The sequence below is a fragment of the Echiichthys vipera genome (assembly GCF_963691815.1).
Source record: "Echiichthys vipera genome assembly, chromosome: 4".
Lineage (NCBI taxonomy): Eukaryota > Metazoa > Chordata > Actinopteri > Perciformes > Trachinidae > Echiichthys > Echiichthys vipera.
In genome coordinates this window covers 29,758,252-29,771,151 of record NC_139829.1, presented here as the reverse complement: position 1 = coordinate 29,771,151, position 12,900 = coordinate 29,758,252, and the positions used below count along the sequence as shown (strand labels likewise).

Here is a 12,900-nt window from a genome sequence, read left to right as displayed (position 1 = left end):
ATATGTCGAAGTTTGATTCCTGTTGCAGTGTATGTGAATGACATCAGCTGACAGGAAGTAAACAAGGACTAAGGCTGTTGCCGGGCAAATGGAATTCTATTGAAAAGGTCTAAAGAACGTCAGCGTGTTCACAAAGATGAACTGGTATATACAGAAAACATACTATATAGGTCCACACACACACACATATGTACTGCATACACCTTCTATCACATACATACACTTTCCCACTGTAACTGTAGTGTAGTGGATGAGGGGAAATAGGGAAGGGAGGGTGTGGGTGATTCGATCGGCTGAATAATGGTCATTTAAAATGTACGTGGACATGCCCATGGGACAGTACAGAGATATGGAGACAAAAAGATGAACGAGACGAGACATTTCTAGTCATTTCTGGCCAAATAGAGATAAACAGAACACCAACATTGATTTATGAAACAACCAAAACTAATAGTCCGACATTTTGGGAAATAAACTTACTTTTATTCTTGCCGAGCATAAGCTGATTGGAATAATATCACTCATGATATTATGTGAAGCTACAGCCTGTAGGTGGTTAGCATTAACGCTAGTGTGTTTTTGAACATTAAAGCACGTTCGTGTTCAAGTAGAAACCCAAAATACAAGTGAAAATGAGCACCTTTGAGGCCTGTGAATGCTCTCATCTGTCCAGGTCATCGTTATCCCCAAAGCAATTTCAGTCAAAAGCAACTGCTAACTTGTGTGGATCTCTACACCAGTTAGTTGGACCAGTCCCAGCATGCGTACATGAACTGATGAAGCCTCTTGGATGAGAGGTGAAACGTCTTCCTGGACAAATAACCAAGTCCAGTTGCTTAGGGACAAGCGGTTGAAGATGAATGAATGAATGAAAGTACTTTTGACTGAAATTGCTTTGGGGAGAGCGCCTTTGGGGTAGCAACGTATATTAAACAGGCTTGCTGTTTCCACCACTTTTCATAGAAGCTAAGCTAATTGACTTCATTTAGCTTCATTGTTAATGCAAAGATATGAGAGTGGCATCAATCTCTTTGCACAGCTCTCAGCAAGAAAGCAATACGGAGTATTTCCCAAAATATCTAACTATTCCTTCAGACCTAACTATTAAAGAATTATTTTGTGGGTAAAACAATGACTAGCTCTCCATGCTAGCAGGGAAACCCCTCAGATTTCTATTATAGTGAATTGTCGCACAAAATCTGGGATATTGGCAGTTAAATACAAATCTAGAAATCTGTATCAATAACTCACATAATGCAAAGCCTCTACACACACACACACACACACACACACACACACACACACACACACACACACACACACACACACACACACACACACACACACACACTAACAGGGTCTGCAGCAGAGCTTGACTTTGAAGCTTAAACACAACACAAAGGGATCGGTGAAGGGCTCATGCTGGATACAGTATGTAGCAGTTTGTCCTAGCTGCTGGGAATTGGGAGTTTTATCTGGAGTCTAAAAGCTTCACCTTAGTTCAATCATCGATTCAGACGAAGCAGATATCAGGTTTGAATTTTCATTACTGCATCTTTGACTCATTGGATTGGTCAAGCTCTGCTTTACATCCTGAAGGACATCAATGGACTCACCTGTTCCATCACCTTTCACCATCTTAGAGGAACAACTAATTCTACCAACTGTGAAGACTGTGACGGGTGGATTTTATAATACGCACAGAGGTGTGGTTAAGGAATGCATGTGGAATGAGTGAAACACCTACAGTGTATTTTCTATTAAGTCCTTGGAACTTTCTCAAGCATTTAGAGGACACCCAAAACTACTTCTAACTATATTCTATAGCCAGGGGGAAGGAGGATAGGGAGGGGGAGTAGGAGGAGGAGAGTGGGAGACGTTGAAAAGGAGGAGGAGGGGGAGGTGAGCGTGAGTGAGAGTGAGTGTTGAGGGGTGGGGTTGCGGGGGGGCACTCACCTTGATTAAACCATTCCTCTATAGTTAGCCAAGGAAGCAGCGGCAATGCCAAAAAACACAAAGCAGGGAGAAGAGAGAAGAGGCATGGTGAAAAAGACGTGTGTGCGTGTCAAGAAGTTGTACAATAGATGTGAACACTTTTACAAAAAGAGGTCTTCTTTCACTGAATAGGGAAGGTGACAGAGTGAAAGGGAAGGAGGAAAAAACAAAATAGAGAAAGGAGACAGCAAAGACAGAACGAGGAAGGGGTACTTTTGAGATAGAAAAGAGCCTAGATGGGAAGCCATTAGCAGTCCATAGGGGCTCTCTGAGAAGCAGGCTCAAAGAGTTGGCATCAGTGGGATGGCTTTTTAGAGAAAGAAGGAAGAGGGAGAAAGAAGCAGTCAAGTAACCAAGAAAATCATAAAAAAAACAGGAAAAGAGGCGAAGATGAGCTAGCCAGCAAGAAAGAAAGGATAGACTAAGAATGAAATGGCATCAGCTTCCATAGGATGACAGGTGAGAGAGTTACAGTGAAACATACCGTACATAACAACAGCACAAACTGCCAGCATTTGCATAAGTGTGTCATTAAAATCACAAGAACAGAACTTTGCTCAAAGAGGTGGAAATAACAGCCGAGCCTGTTTACTGGCTTATACAAAGCTCGAGCCACCATGCATAATGGTATATTTAATACTGTGTGTGACATTAAACTGAAGAGGAGGCCAAACTTTGCGTACTTAAGGTAGCAAATTAACAAGCATATTGCCCACAGTGTTGCTTAACAACCCGCCTCCACGCTCCTTTATAGCCGCGTTTAATGTCTCTGCACCTGAACCTCCTTTTGTTCAAGGAACACCTTCAGGGTTTGCAGCAGCTCAACACATTATTCAAAGTGTGTGTGTGTGTATGTGTGTGTGTGTGTGTGTGTGTGTGTGTGTGTGTGTGTGTGTGTGCGTGTGCGTGTGCCCGCGTGTTTGTGTGTACGCACGTGTTTGTGTGTGTGTCTCTGTGTGTCTCTGTGTGTGTGTGTGTGTGTGTGCGTGTGAGTGTGTGTTTGTGTGTGTGCGTGTGTGTGTTTGTGTAAAAATAGTTATTTGGTTAATTGGTGTCTTTAACTCGGTTTACATGTATGCAACCGAGTCGTCCTGACCCCTGAAGCAAAGGATTCTCCAATGAGCCGTTAGAAGTCAAGGGTCACAGGCTGGTAGTCACACCTCATTGGCTGACTGATTAATGGCAGCTATTAATGTTGTACAGCAAGGAGATAACAGTGTCGTTTAGCTAACAGCCTGGGAGAATGCCGGTTAAGACGTCGCTACACACGGCACATCTGTTAAGGAGAATCAATAATGGCAAAAGCCTCCTGACGCAGCAGACGGTGCCAGGATACAGCCCATTACCACAGTCTACTACACTAAACACTCGCTCGTGGTGCGGTAGCTTGTTCAAATGTAAAATTAAATGTGTTCTCCATTTGAAAGTGTTCATTTACATGCAGCAGCATTTCAGAGAAGTGATGGCTGTGATTTGTTGATTACATGAGTGGATTTAAATCCCGTACACAAACCAAATGGTGCGGAAATACGCTGGAGTTCTGAAATGCACTTGATACAAATGTTGAAAGAGACTTAAGATTTGCTTTTCTGGGTCAATCGCCAAATAAGCATCCAAAGTATTAAGTCTATATGCACGTTAGATGTTGAAAGATTACTCCAAATGTTCTAACGACGTAGTGAAAGGGGATTTATATGAGCCCAGCGCTCCTATGAAACCAACAATGCACTGAAATACAACAAAGGAGAGGACAACAAAGGAAATAATTGTATCTATGCAGCCCAGCTGTTTGACTTAATGCTCTGCCATCCGTCAATTATTTTCATACCCTACAGATTGCACTAAAAAACAAAGAAGGAAACAAAAGACAATAAAACCACCACATGTAGTTCTGACCAAACGTTTAAGTAAAATCCTCTTCATTTAGAGGAAACTGACACTGAAAGAGACTTTTCGAATTAGCAATACGTTGACTGTTACGCGATCAAAATCACAATAATGTATTCTTATTTTCTACTTGTGTTAATCTTCAATAGACAAAATGAAAGAAATAGAAGAAAATAAATCTCATTCATCTCAAACTCCTCTTATCAGTGGTCATTACATTTGCATCCGTCTCTCTCTCTCCACCTTCTCACCTTTGGCCTTCTTGCCTCCAAAGCAGCCGGCGTCATCCTTCTTCTTCCTCTGGGGTCCTGCCGAGCCAGGTGCCTGTAGTACTGATGGGTCCTGGAACTTTTCGTTCCCCGGCACCTCTTTGTGGACATGGTAGGACAGGTTCCTCATAATGCAAACACAGTTCTCCACAGACTAGGAGGGAAAGGAGACATAACGTGGTCATTCACTGTGCGGATGGTACGTCAATAGGATCTCAGTTACAGACGAGACGGAGACCTTATGTGGTAGAGTTGTTTATAACATTTGCATTAACAACTATGTGTTCAGTCAAACGCTACCTTGTTGTCCATGTCTTTCTTTCCTACGGCTGATTGGAGAGCGTGTAGCAGGGCGTCCACTAATCCCTCGCATTCCCTCAGTCTGCGTCGAGCCTCTGCCCCGTCCGAGCTCACATTTCTGCAGGAAAAAAGTCAGACATGCACCCTTTCGTAAGCATGAGGGAGGGCTGTAGAATGGCATCAACTGGATTTACCTACACTGTTGACAGAACCCACAGAAATAGGATTTCTTCTGCTACAGCAGCTGGAATATTCAGCCGCAGATTATTTAGATTTGAGCAGGAGTGTGAGGGGAGATATGTATTATGTAACATTTTGACTTCTCTACTTACTCTGTCAGTAAATAAAATACGATATGTCAAGATTTGTATGGTATTTGAAAGTTTTTATTTCATTTGAAGATTATTTTTACAGTTTCAATTACCTTTATTATAATCAGAGCAGTAACTGGAAAAGGGGAGAGAGTAGAAAAAGCATAGGGCAGCGGATAAGATTTAAACTTGTGCTCAGTCTATTTGGGGCGCACGCACTACCCGGTGAGCTTGAGGCCGCCTCTTTATTGATTTATTGTTTTTAACTGTAGTTTCAAAAAACAATTTCTAAGCTAGTGGTTGTTTTTTTTAAAGGAATCGCAAAACAAAATTTATTTTGAATTGCAATCATGAAAAACGTAGTGAAAAAAGCAGAAGAAGGTGTTTAGTATGTTCTCAAACTGAAATAAAGCGAGTATCAGGTGCTCTTGGAAAACAGGAAAACAGGAAAACAGTGTAAAAAACAGGAAGGCCATCCAGGCACTAGGAGCAGAATACAAAAACTGACAAAACAGAAAAAGATCAAAGACAAAAAATAAAAATATTGTCTTAAAAGCCTGATTGCGCTCAAAGATCTGAGTTATGCTGTTGTTTACTTCATTCATTCATTTCAGTATAGAACATTATTATGATCAAGTTGGATGATTCCCATAGAACATTTACAGACAATGGCTGACAGTTTTAAAACTTAAGAAATATCAGCCAACCAATAAGAGTGTAAACCAGACTTGTGATTTTCTGGGTTTGCATGTGACCCGTGGCCTTTGTCCACCCTGTCTGCCGCAGTCGTACAATGTAATGAAGCCAAATTGCTTCAGGAATAATCTCAAAAGAATGATGAATATAAATTTCATTTTTTGCTACAAAGGGAAATGCCATCCCAGTTACATCAGCCAGCGCCTGCAGCCCGGCTCCTTTGAGCACAGCAGCAGAGCTGGTGCAGTCTTACGGCGGCTGTCTGAGTGACTGTGAAAGGCAGGGCTTTAAAGAGGGTTAAGGGATAGCTGGGGCTCCCTACTCCTCACCGGGGACTTCATTTATGAGGGCTTCCAACCCACATAATCCCATTAGCCGACCCCCGGTTAGTGCTGGAGAAGAGTGGCAGCATTGCCGAGGTAAGCAGAGCTGGAGTGCCTAATAGTGCTGTGTAAACTGAAACGCTTTCCACATCCAACACTGCTGTATGATGCTGCTGTTTGACAAAAAAGAACACAACAAAGTCACGCTATTCTGTGTTTGAATTGGATTCACCCGTCTGTGCTTACCAATTATTCATTTGCTAATTAGAATAAATAGAACCCACGGAAAAACACACACACACACACACACACACACACACACACACACACACACACACACACACACACACACAACCACATCACCTGCCTTACACCTTCCATCTTTTCAGCCAGTGCATGAGTATCTCTGCCGTTTGTCTATGGAGCGGAGAGAGTTAGTGCTAATTGAAACTAATCTTCAGTAGAGACCAGGCAGACAGCACCGGCCATCTGGACCCGCTCATAAACTAAACCCATCCGTCTTCAGCTGTCAGAAAACGGTCAGCACCTCCCCTGTAAACGGATCCAGAGGAGTGCCCGCTTTGGATTTATTTGACAGGAGTGTGTTTCAGGGCAGACAGACAGAAGAGTTTTATTGTCAGCTGTTTCAATTCCAGGAGTCTTTCAGGGAGCAGTTGTCTTCGTCTAAGGTTTATGGACGGCTGTATCTGTCAGTGGAGACGGTGCGGGAAGCTGCTGTTGTCACTGGACAGGTAATCTGCCGGTGTGATATTTAGATCGATAGGTGCTGATGATTATCGATCTGGGAGTTCTCCAGATGATCTTGTGTGAGTGCACTTTCTCTCCACGCTGGTAACTAATGCCATCAGACATCAAGAAATGACTGTTACAGGTTGAATATGGAGAATGCGTAGAACACCGCTATCTAGTGTCTCAAGATCGTAGTCGCAACAACAAAAAAGAATTCCAGCAGTCAGGTTGCCAGGTTCGTTGCCGAGTGTATCAAGCTATCAGCCTGTGCCATGTCAAGTGATGAATCATACATAATAACGACAAATATCAACTAAAGTTATTGTTAGCCGTTACAGCTAAGTAAACATGAAACTAAGCTTAGCGATCAAGGAGCAACGTAGCTATTTCGATGTGTGTTTTACTGCCATTGAACTCCTTTATCTTCCATGGCTTGCTCTGCAATTCACTAGTTCTGACTGCTGTTTACCAGGAAAACTCAGGTCCTGGAACTTGATTGCATTACTTTGACAACCAAGACTAGTACAAAGAGGCTAAGTCTCCAACAAAGATGGTGGTGCTTTGGGGGTATGACACATTCGCAGTAAAATCTGGTCTGCAATTGCCATGATCCTCAATAGGTGGCGCACTATCATAGAAAGAGAACAGGGCAGCTCAGTTCCACTGCAAGTGTCATACCCCCAATACACCACCATCTTTGATTGGTAACCTTGCTTCTTTCCATAGCCTTGCAGACAACCGGCAACCATGAGGGCTTCATGTCACTAATCCTGGCTGTAGTATGACGGCATATTTAAGTGAGTTTTAACCATGCCAGCACTATGCTGGCTCTAGGGAAGGCAGTGTCGATCTGCCATCTGGTTGGTGGGTTGATCCACCACTTTGGTCCAGACTGTGGATGGATCATAGTGACTTTGCTGATCCCCTTTTCTCCTAGCACAACCACAGGGTTGACATTTGTGGTTTTGAGTGAAATGTCTCGACAAATATTGGGAGAACTCCATAAAATGTGGTTCACAAATATCTTCCATGTTCCCCTCAATTGCCTCTGTGGAATTGTAACTTTATCACAGGGTCAAAATGATGAAATGTACTTTCGTTTGCAGTTACCGTGGGGCCGCTCATTTGGAAACTTAAGCTGGATTCACACCGTCACATGGCCACCACTCATCCGCCTACCTTCAAGCGCATGATTCTGCTACACAGAAACTAAAGGGCCCTAACTTTAGGCAGCCATCAGTCTGCGGCTGGGCCGTGCCAGGTCCCCTGTCAAAAAAGTCCCTTGCCACCAGGCATGACAACCTTTCTGGAGGAAACCCTAAAAACATTCCAATCCGCAACAGCTGTACTTAATGTTTATTGCTAATTAGCAAATATTGCAGTACCTACTAACATCAGCATATAGTTATTGTGAGCATGTTAGCATTTAGTTCAAAGATCTGCTGTGTCTTAGTTTCATTAATACTTATAGAATGTGTGTTGCTCATTTCGGCTGTTTTGAAAGCATAATACATTATTGCAGTGAAAGTTAGGTAAAATCTACTGTTAAAAATGGAAATGAGCAAATATTGAGGGTCCATTGACCCGCCCTGAGACCTACACGTATAGTTGTTTTAAAAAGCACAAATCGTTAAATGTCATAATTATATACATGGGTTTAGAAGGGCCAGTATGTCCTTGGAATAATGCAGGAAGAAACCTGTCATTTATGTCATTTTTTCCATTCAGGGTCCAACATTTTCAGATCTAGAGCCTTTTTAGAAATGCTTGGCCGAGAACATTTTTCTTTCCTCCTGACATCACTGACAAAATGTTGTTAACACTCTTATTTTGATGGTCAAAGAATACAATTACAATAGCAAATTACAATGATACTGCAGTTCCAAGAGAAACAATGACATTCTCTTTTTCAATGACGACCAAGTGCAATCATTAAAGGAAAATATTTCTGCAAACCCACACTGTCTTTTATCTGTAAACAGGAAATAGATGACTCCACGAAGAAATGCTTTCAGTCATGTTGGTTTTCATTTTGCTGTGTTCTCATTATTCTTCCTATTGGCAGGAAGAAAAACACACACCTCTTTGAAAACGCTCCCATTTGGAAGTATTATATTAGTCCAAAAGTATGTATATGTAACAGAGTTTTGCTGTTGATTCCACTTCCACAGTGACAGCCAATCATATTTCTCTTTTTTTCATGTATCACGGACGCTCACTGGTGGGCAGGGCTCTCCTCAGCACATAAATATGGGCTGTGAGGAAACACAGTGCCAGTATGCGAGGATTGAGCCCATGGTAGGTTTGTTACAGGAAGCACAGCGTTATAGCCTATTGAAAGTCTAATGTAGTATTGCAGTTATCATGATATTGTGTTCAGGAAGCTGGCGAGAGTTTTACATGAAACTAAATCTGTTACAGAGGTTTATTTTGTTTAACTAGCGACCTTAGCTCAAGGCTAAGCTAACTTACTAATTTTCCTCCATGAAGCTGTGCCGAACTAGTGCTGTGCTTGACCGTGAGCTGACCAGTCATTTCTGTATCATTGTCCAGGAACATGTGTTTTTGTTTAGATATTTATTTTTAACTAATGATGTACACAAACACAAAGCCAGTTTGCGAGGATTGAGCCCATGCTGTGCCGAACGAGTGCTGTGCTTGACCGTGAGCTGACCAGTCATTTCTGTATCATTGTCCAGGCAAAGAAGTCTGGTCCTGAAGCTAAGAGTGTCGGTCCTTCTTGCAAATAAGCAACACAACGCAGACAACTGTTACATGTATACCGATTTAAGTGGCATTTCACAAATCAGGAAAATTTGACCCTTTACTGCTGTGATTATGTCAGGTCCAGTGATGGCAGTATATATTTTATTACAGGCTAAAAGAATAAGTAGATTTAAATTCAGAGGTCTGTCTGTGTCTGCAGAAATAGACAGCCTGTCACTGTGATCTGGATGTGTCTATAGTGTGTGTCTGTGTGTCTGTGTGTGTGTGTGGGTGTGTGTGTGTGTCTGTCTGCTTTATCAGATGAAGTGTAGGTGTGAAGGTCGCTCAGAGTCATGTGGCCATCAGAGGACAATAGAGCAGCTGCAACGGATAGAGTGGAGCAGGACTGGCAGGATGGAAACTGATGGAGATGGATGGAGACATGGCTGACCTTTGCTAGTGCCCCGCAAGGTCAAAGACAACACTGCAGGACCATATGCATACCCGGGGGGTTGGGTATCCTTTAAATTTCATCGATCCTGATTTAATTTCTGATTCATCTAATAGATTCCGCTTGTTATCTAATCCTTGTTCAAATTCTTCTTATATTTATACACAGGTTTAAATAATGACAAAATGAGTGATGTCTGAATCCCATTTAGCTTCTTCAGTGTCAGGGTCTTTGTATTGTGCATGCTAAATGACTCTATCAGAGCTTACTTGGACACATTAAAAAGAGCCATTGTTCATTTTATCAGTAACACCTGTACTTTCCCGACTATGACAAGTCAAATTGTCTGTGAGAAAGGCTTGTTATTCAGTCTGAAATTGGGTTCATTATTAAAGTAATGTTGCCCTGACCAATCAGCGATGATGACATGTCAACGTTATTTTCAGTTGATGCAGTAGTTGCTGGGACAGGTTGTCATGTTGATTGATTAAAGAAGGTGTTTATATCGTTTCGATGCTCATCGCCATTTTTTGTATCAATGTTTCTGTCCCGTGGGGAACGCTACCATTCTGAGGGGAACACGGATGCCTGAACAATCCATCCAATAGGTGTGTTAAAGACTGTAGGTGGTGCTAAATGAAAATTCAGGAGACAACCAAAGTCATTAGGATACATCATCTGGGAACCATGAATGTTTGCAGCCAAAAGTGTCCAAATCCATCAAGCAAATGTTGACACACTTGGTACCTGAGTAGGGTGTCATGACAATTATTATTATGACAACCATTATGTGATTCTGAGGCATTATGGCCATTACTGGGGGAATCGAAGATTCTGCATTCTTACACCCAGCTGAAGGAAAAGCATTGTCATAAGCTGTTTGTCATCCCTTCTCCTTAAATTCTTTTGGGATTAAATGTCCCCGGATCACCCACACAATAGTAGACCCTTCCCTTGATTGGACATACTATATTACAAACTCTAAACATGCTGATGCACAAGGAAGCCCAGCAGCTGAATGTAGGATTGAAAAGCAATTTTACACTTATTCTTGCACCAGGACCAGTTCTTATCCAGAACCAGCTCTCGATACTCGACCCTGGCATTACACCACCCCCACCCAAACCAAGGACAACACACACACGCACACACACACACACACACACACACACACACACACACACACACACACACACACACACACACACACACACACACACACACACACACACACACACACACACACACACAGCTTCCCCTTCACTGAGCCCACAGCGTAAACTCTGTAAATAAGCTGGCTCCTATCGACACAGGAGGCTATTATAATAAAACTATCCACGGCTTTATTGAGGTGTAAGCTGCGTCTCTGTTGGCGAGAGTAAACAGATTCTCCCTGGCATCAGCACTTCTCCCCAGTGCACAAACCCTGCGTCTAAGCAACTGTAGGCTTGGTTGCATTTACCACAGAGACGTATTCTCGTCAGCAGTGGCTGCACCGAGAGTCAAGGGAGTGAGAGCGCAGGGGGGGATACTGTGATATGTGACAGCAGAGAGATATGTGGCATCAGGGATGAGCTTTGAATGGTAGTGTTTGGGAAGACGGTGACAATACATGCAGTTCATACACACAAAATAAAGACGATGAATGAAATCATGAGAAAGACAATAAGAAAGAGTGGGAGGCGGTGAGAGCAGGGTTCACACTGTGGCCCTGATGTAAAATTCCATGACTTCTCTATGACTTTCCTCAGCTATATCAGAGCGCATTCATTTATTCCCTCTTGGTTCGTTAATGCTGCTCTTCAACTCAGCAGAAAATGTAAGAAAAAGTAAGTTTCCACGCTCTCTGTAGCCAGAGAAAACTAGCTGGGAATGATCTAATGCAGAGCAATAACGTGTGAATTACATTCTGTCTGAGCTGGATTTGGACGCTATATTGTTCTGGATGTCAACCAGCACGCAGCAGCGTCTACTCCAGGAGATGCTCTGGCCTGGATTACAGTCTAGATGGGCTCGGCCAGCTCGGGAGGAGACAGCACAGCCAGGCAGGAGGTGTGATCTCACAATTTACAACAGTCTGTCATTGTGCCATTGAAGCCAAAATGACTGATTCAGCAGGGGAGGTAGAAGAGAGGAGATACTCGGAGAGAGGGAGAGAGAGAGAGAGAGAGAGAGAGAGAGAGAGAGAGAGAGAGAGAAACTCATTGGAAGTTAATAACAGGAATTCAAGATTGTTGCACTCAAGTTGTCATCCCCAGTTGATGACAGCATTTACAGACCGAGGCACAGTGGATGTTTGAGGCTTTGCAGTCTCTGAGGTGCCTGACACTTACAGTAAATTGCATTCAATTTGAATATCAGGTATTCAGCTGATGCCCTTTCCCACAAATTGTGCCAAGTTTGAAAACATGGAAGCTTTTAAATAACTCAGATGTGAAGCTGCAACTCGGGATTATTTCCATTACTGATAAATTGGCATCCATTATGGATTAACCATTTTGTTGATAACATTTTAGGAAACACTGAAAAATGTTCTTTGCATTTTCCTAAAACCCAAGAAGCCAGAGAGAGGGAATGTTATTTTTTTTGTTATTTTTACGTGGAAAATTACTTAAATCATTAAATGATTTTTTTAAATAGTTGCTGATACATTGTAACGTCACTCAATTTCATAGAAATAGAAAGATATATCAATACGAACGTAGTGGCTGTTTTGAAACATTAAATAGTAGCTCAGTCCATAGGTGACTTGGCTGGGAACCGGACTGTCGCTGGTTTGAGTCCCTGTGTGGACCATGAATGGGGCTTGGACTGGTGGCTGGAGAGGTGCCAGTTCATCTCCTGGGCACTGCTGAGGTGCCGAACCCCCGACTGCTCTGGGTGCTGGTCACTGTCAGCCCCCTCGCTCTAACATCTCTCCATTAATTGCATGTATAGAGGTCCTGTTTGTGCATGTGTGTGTATTTCAGGCCTGTGTGTGTGTAACATGAAAAATAATAATAGAGTAAAAATTGAATTTCCCCATTGTGGGACAAATAAAGGAATTCTTCTTCTTCTTCTTCTTCTTCTTCTTCTTCTTCTTCTTCTAGATAGAAAGAGAAACAGGACCCTCCTAACATAGTCTCAAGCACTCATGGATAACTTTGATCAGCACTGACAGGGGTAATGAAACTGTAAGGTGACCACATCAGAACGAAAGTTATGTAGTCCTA

At 42.5% G+C, this 12,900-nt stretch overlaps 1 protein-coding gene across 9 annotated transcripts in view; it reads right to left on the bottom strand.

Moving 5' to 3' along the window:
• arvcfb (ARVCF delta catenin family member b) overlaps window positions 1–12,900 on the bottom strand; it is a 236,889-nt gene that overhangs the window by 42,503 nt on the left and 181,486 nt on the right. For 6 of the 9 annotated variants that reach the window (XM_083912103.1, XM_083912100.1, XM_083912104.1 and 3 more), the window contains 3 exons: window positions 4,452–4,569; window positions 4,134–4,305; window positions 1,957–1,974 (listed from right to left, as the gene is read on the bottom strand). In XM_083912103.1, the coding sequence (XP_083768229.1) occupies window positions 1,957–1,974; window positions 4,134–4,305; window positions 4,452–4,569 (308 nt within the window). The remainder of the gene's footprint in view (window positions 1–1,956; window positions 1,975–4,133; window positions 4,306–4,451; window positions 4,570–12,900) is intronic. The other 3 variants (XM_083912101.1, XM_083912106.1, XM_083912108.1) reach the window with 1 other exon arrangement.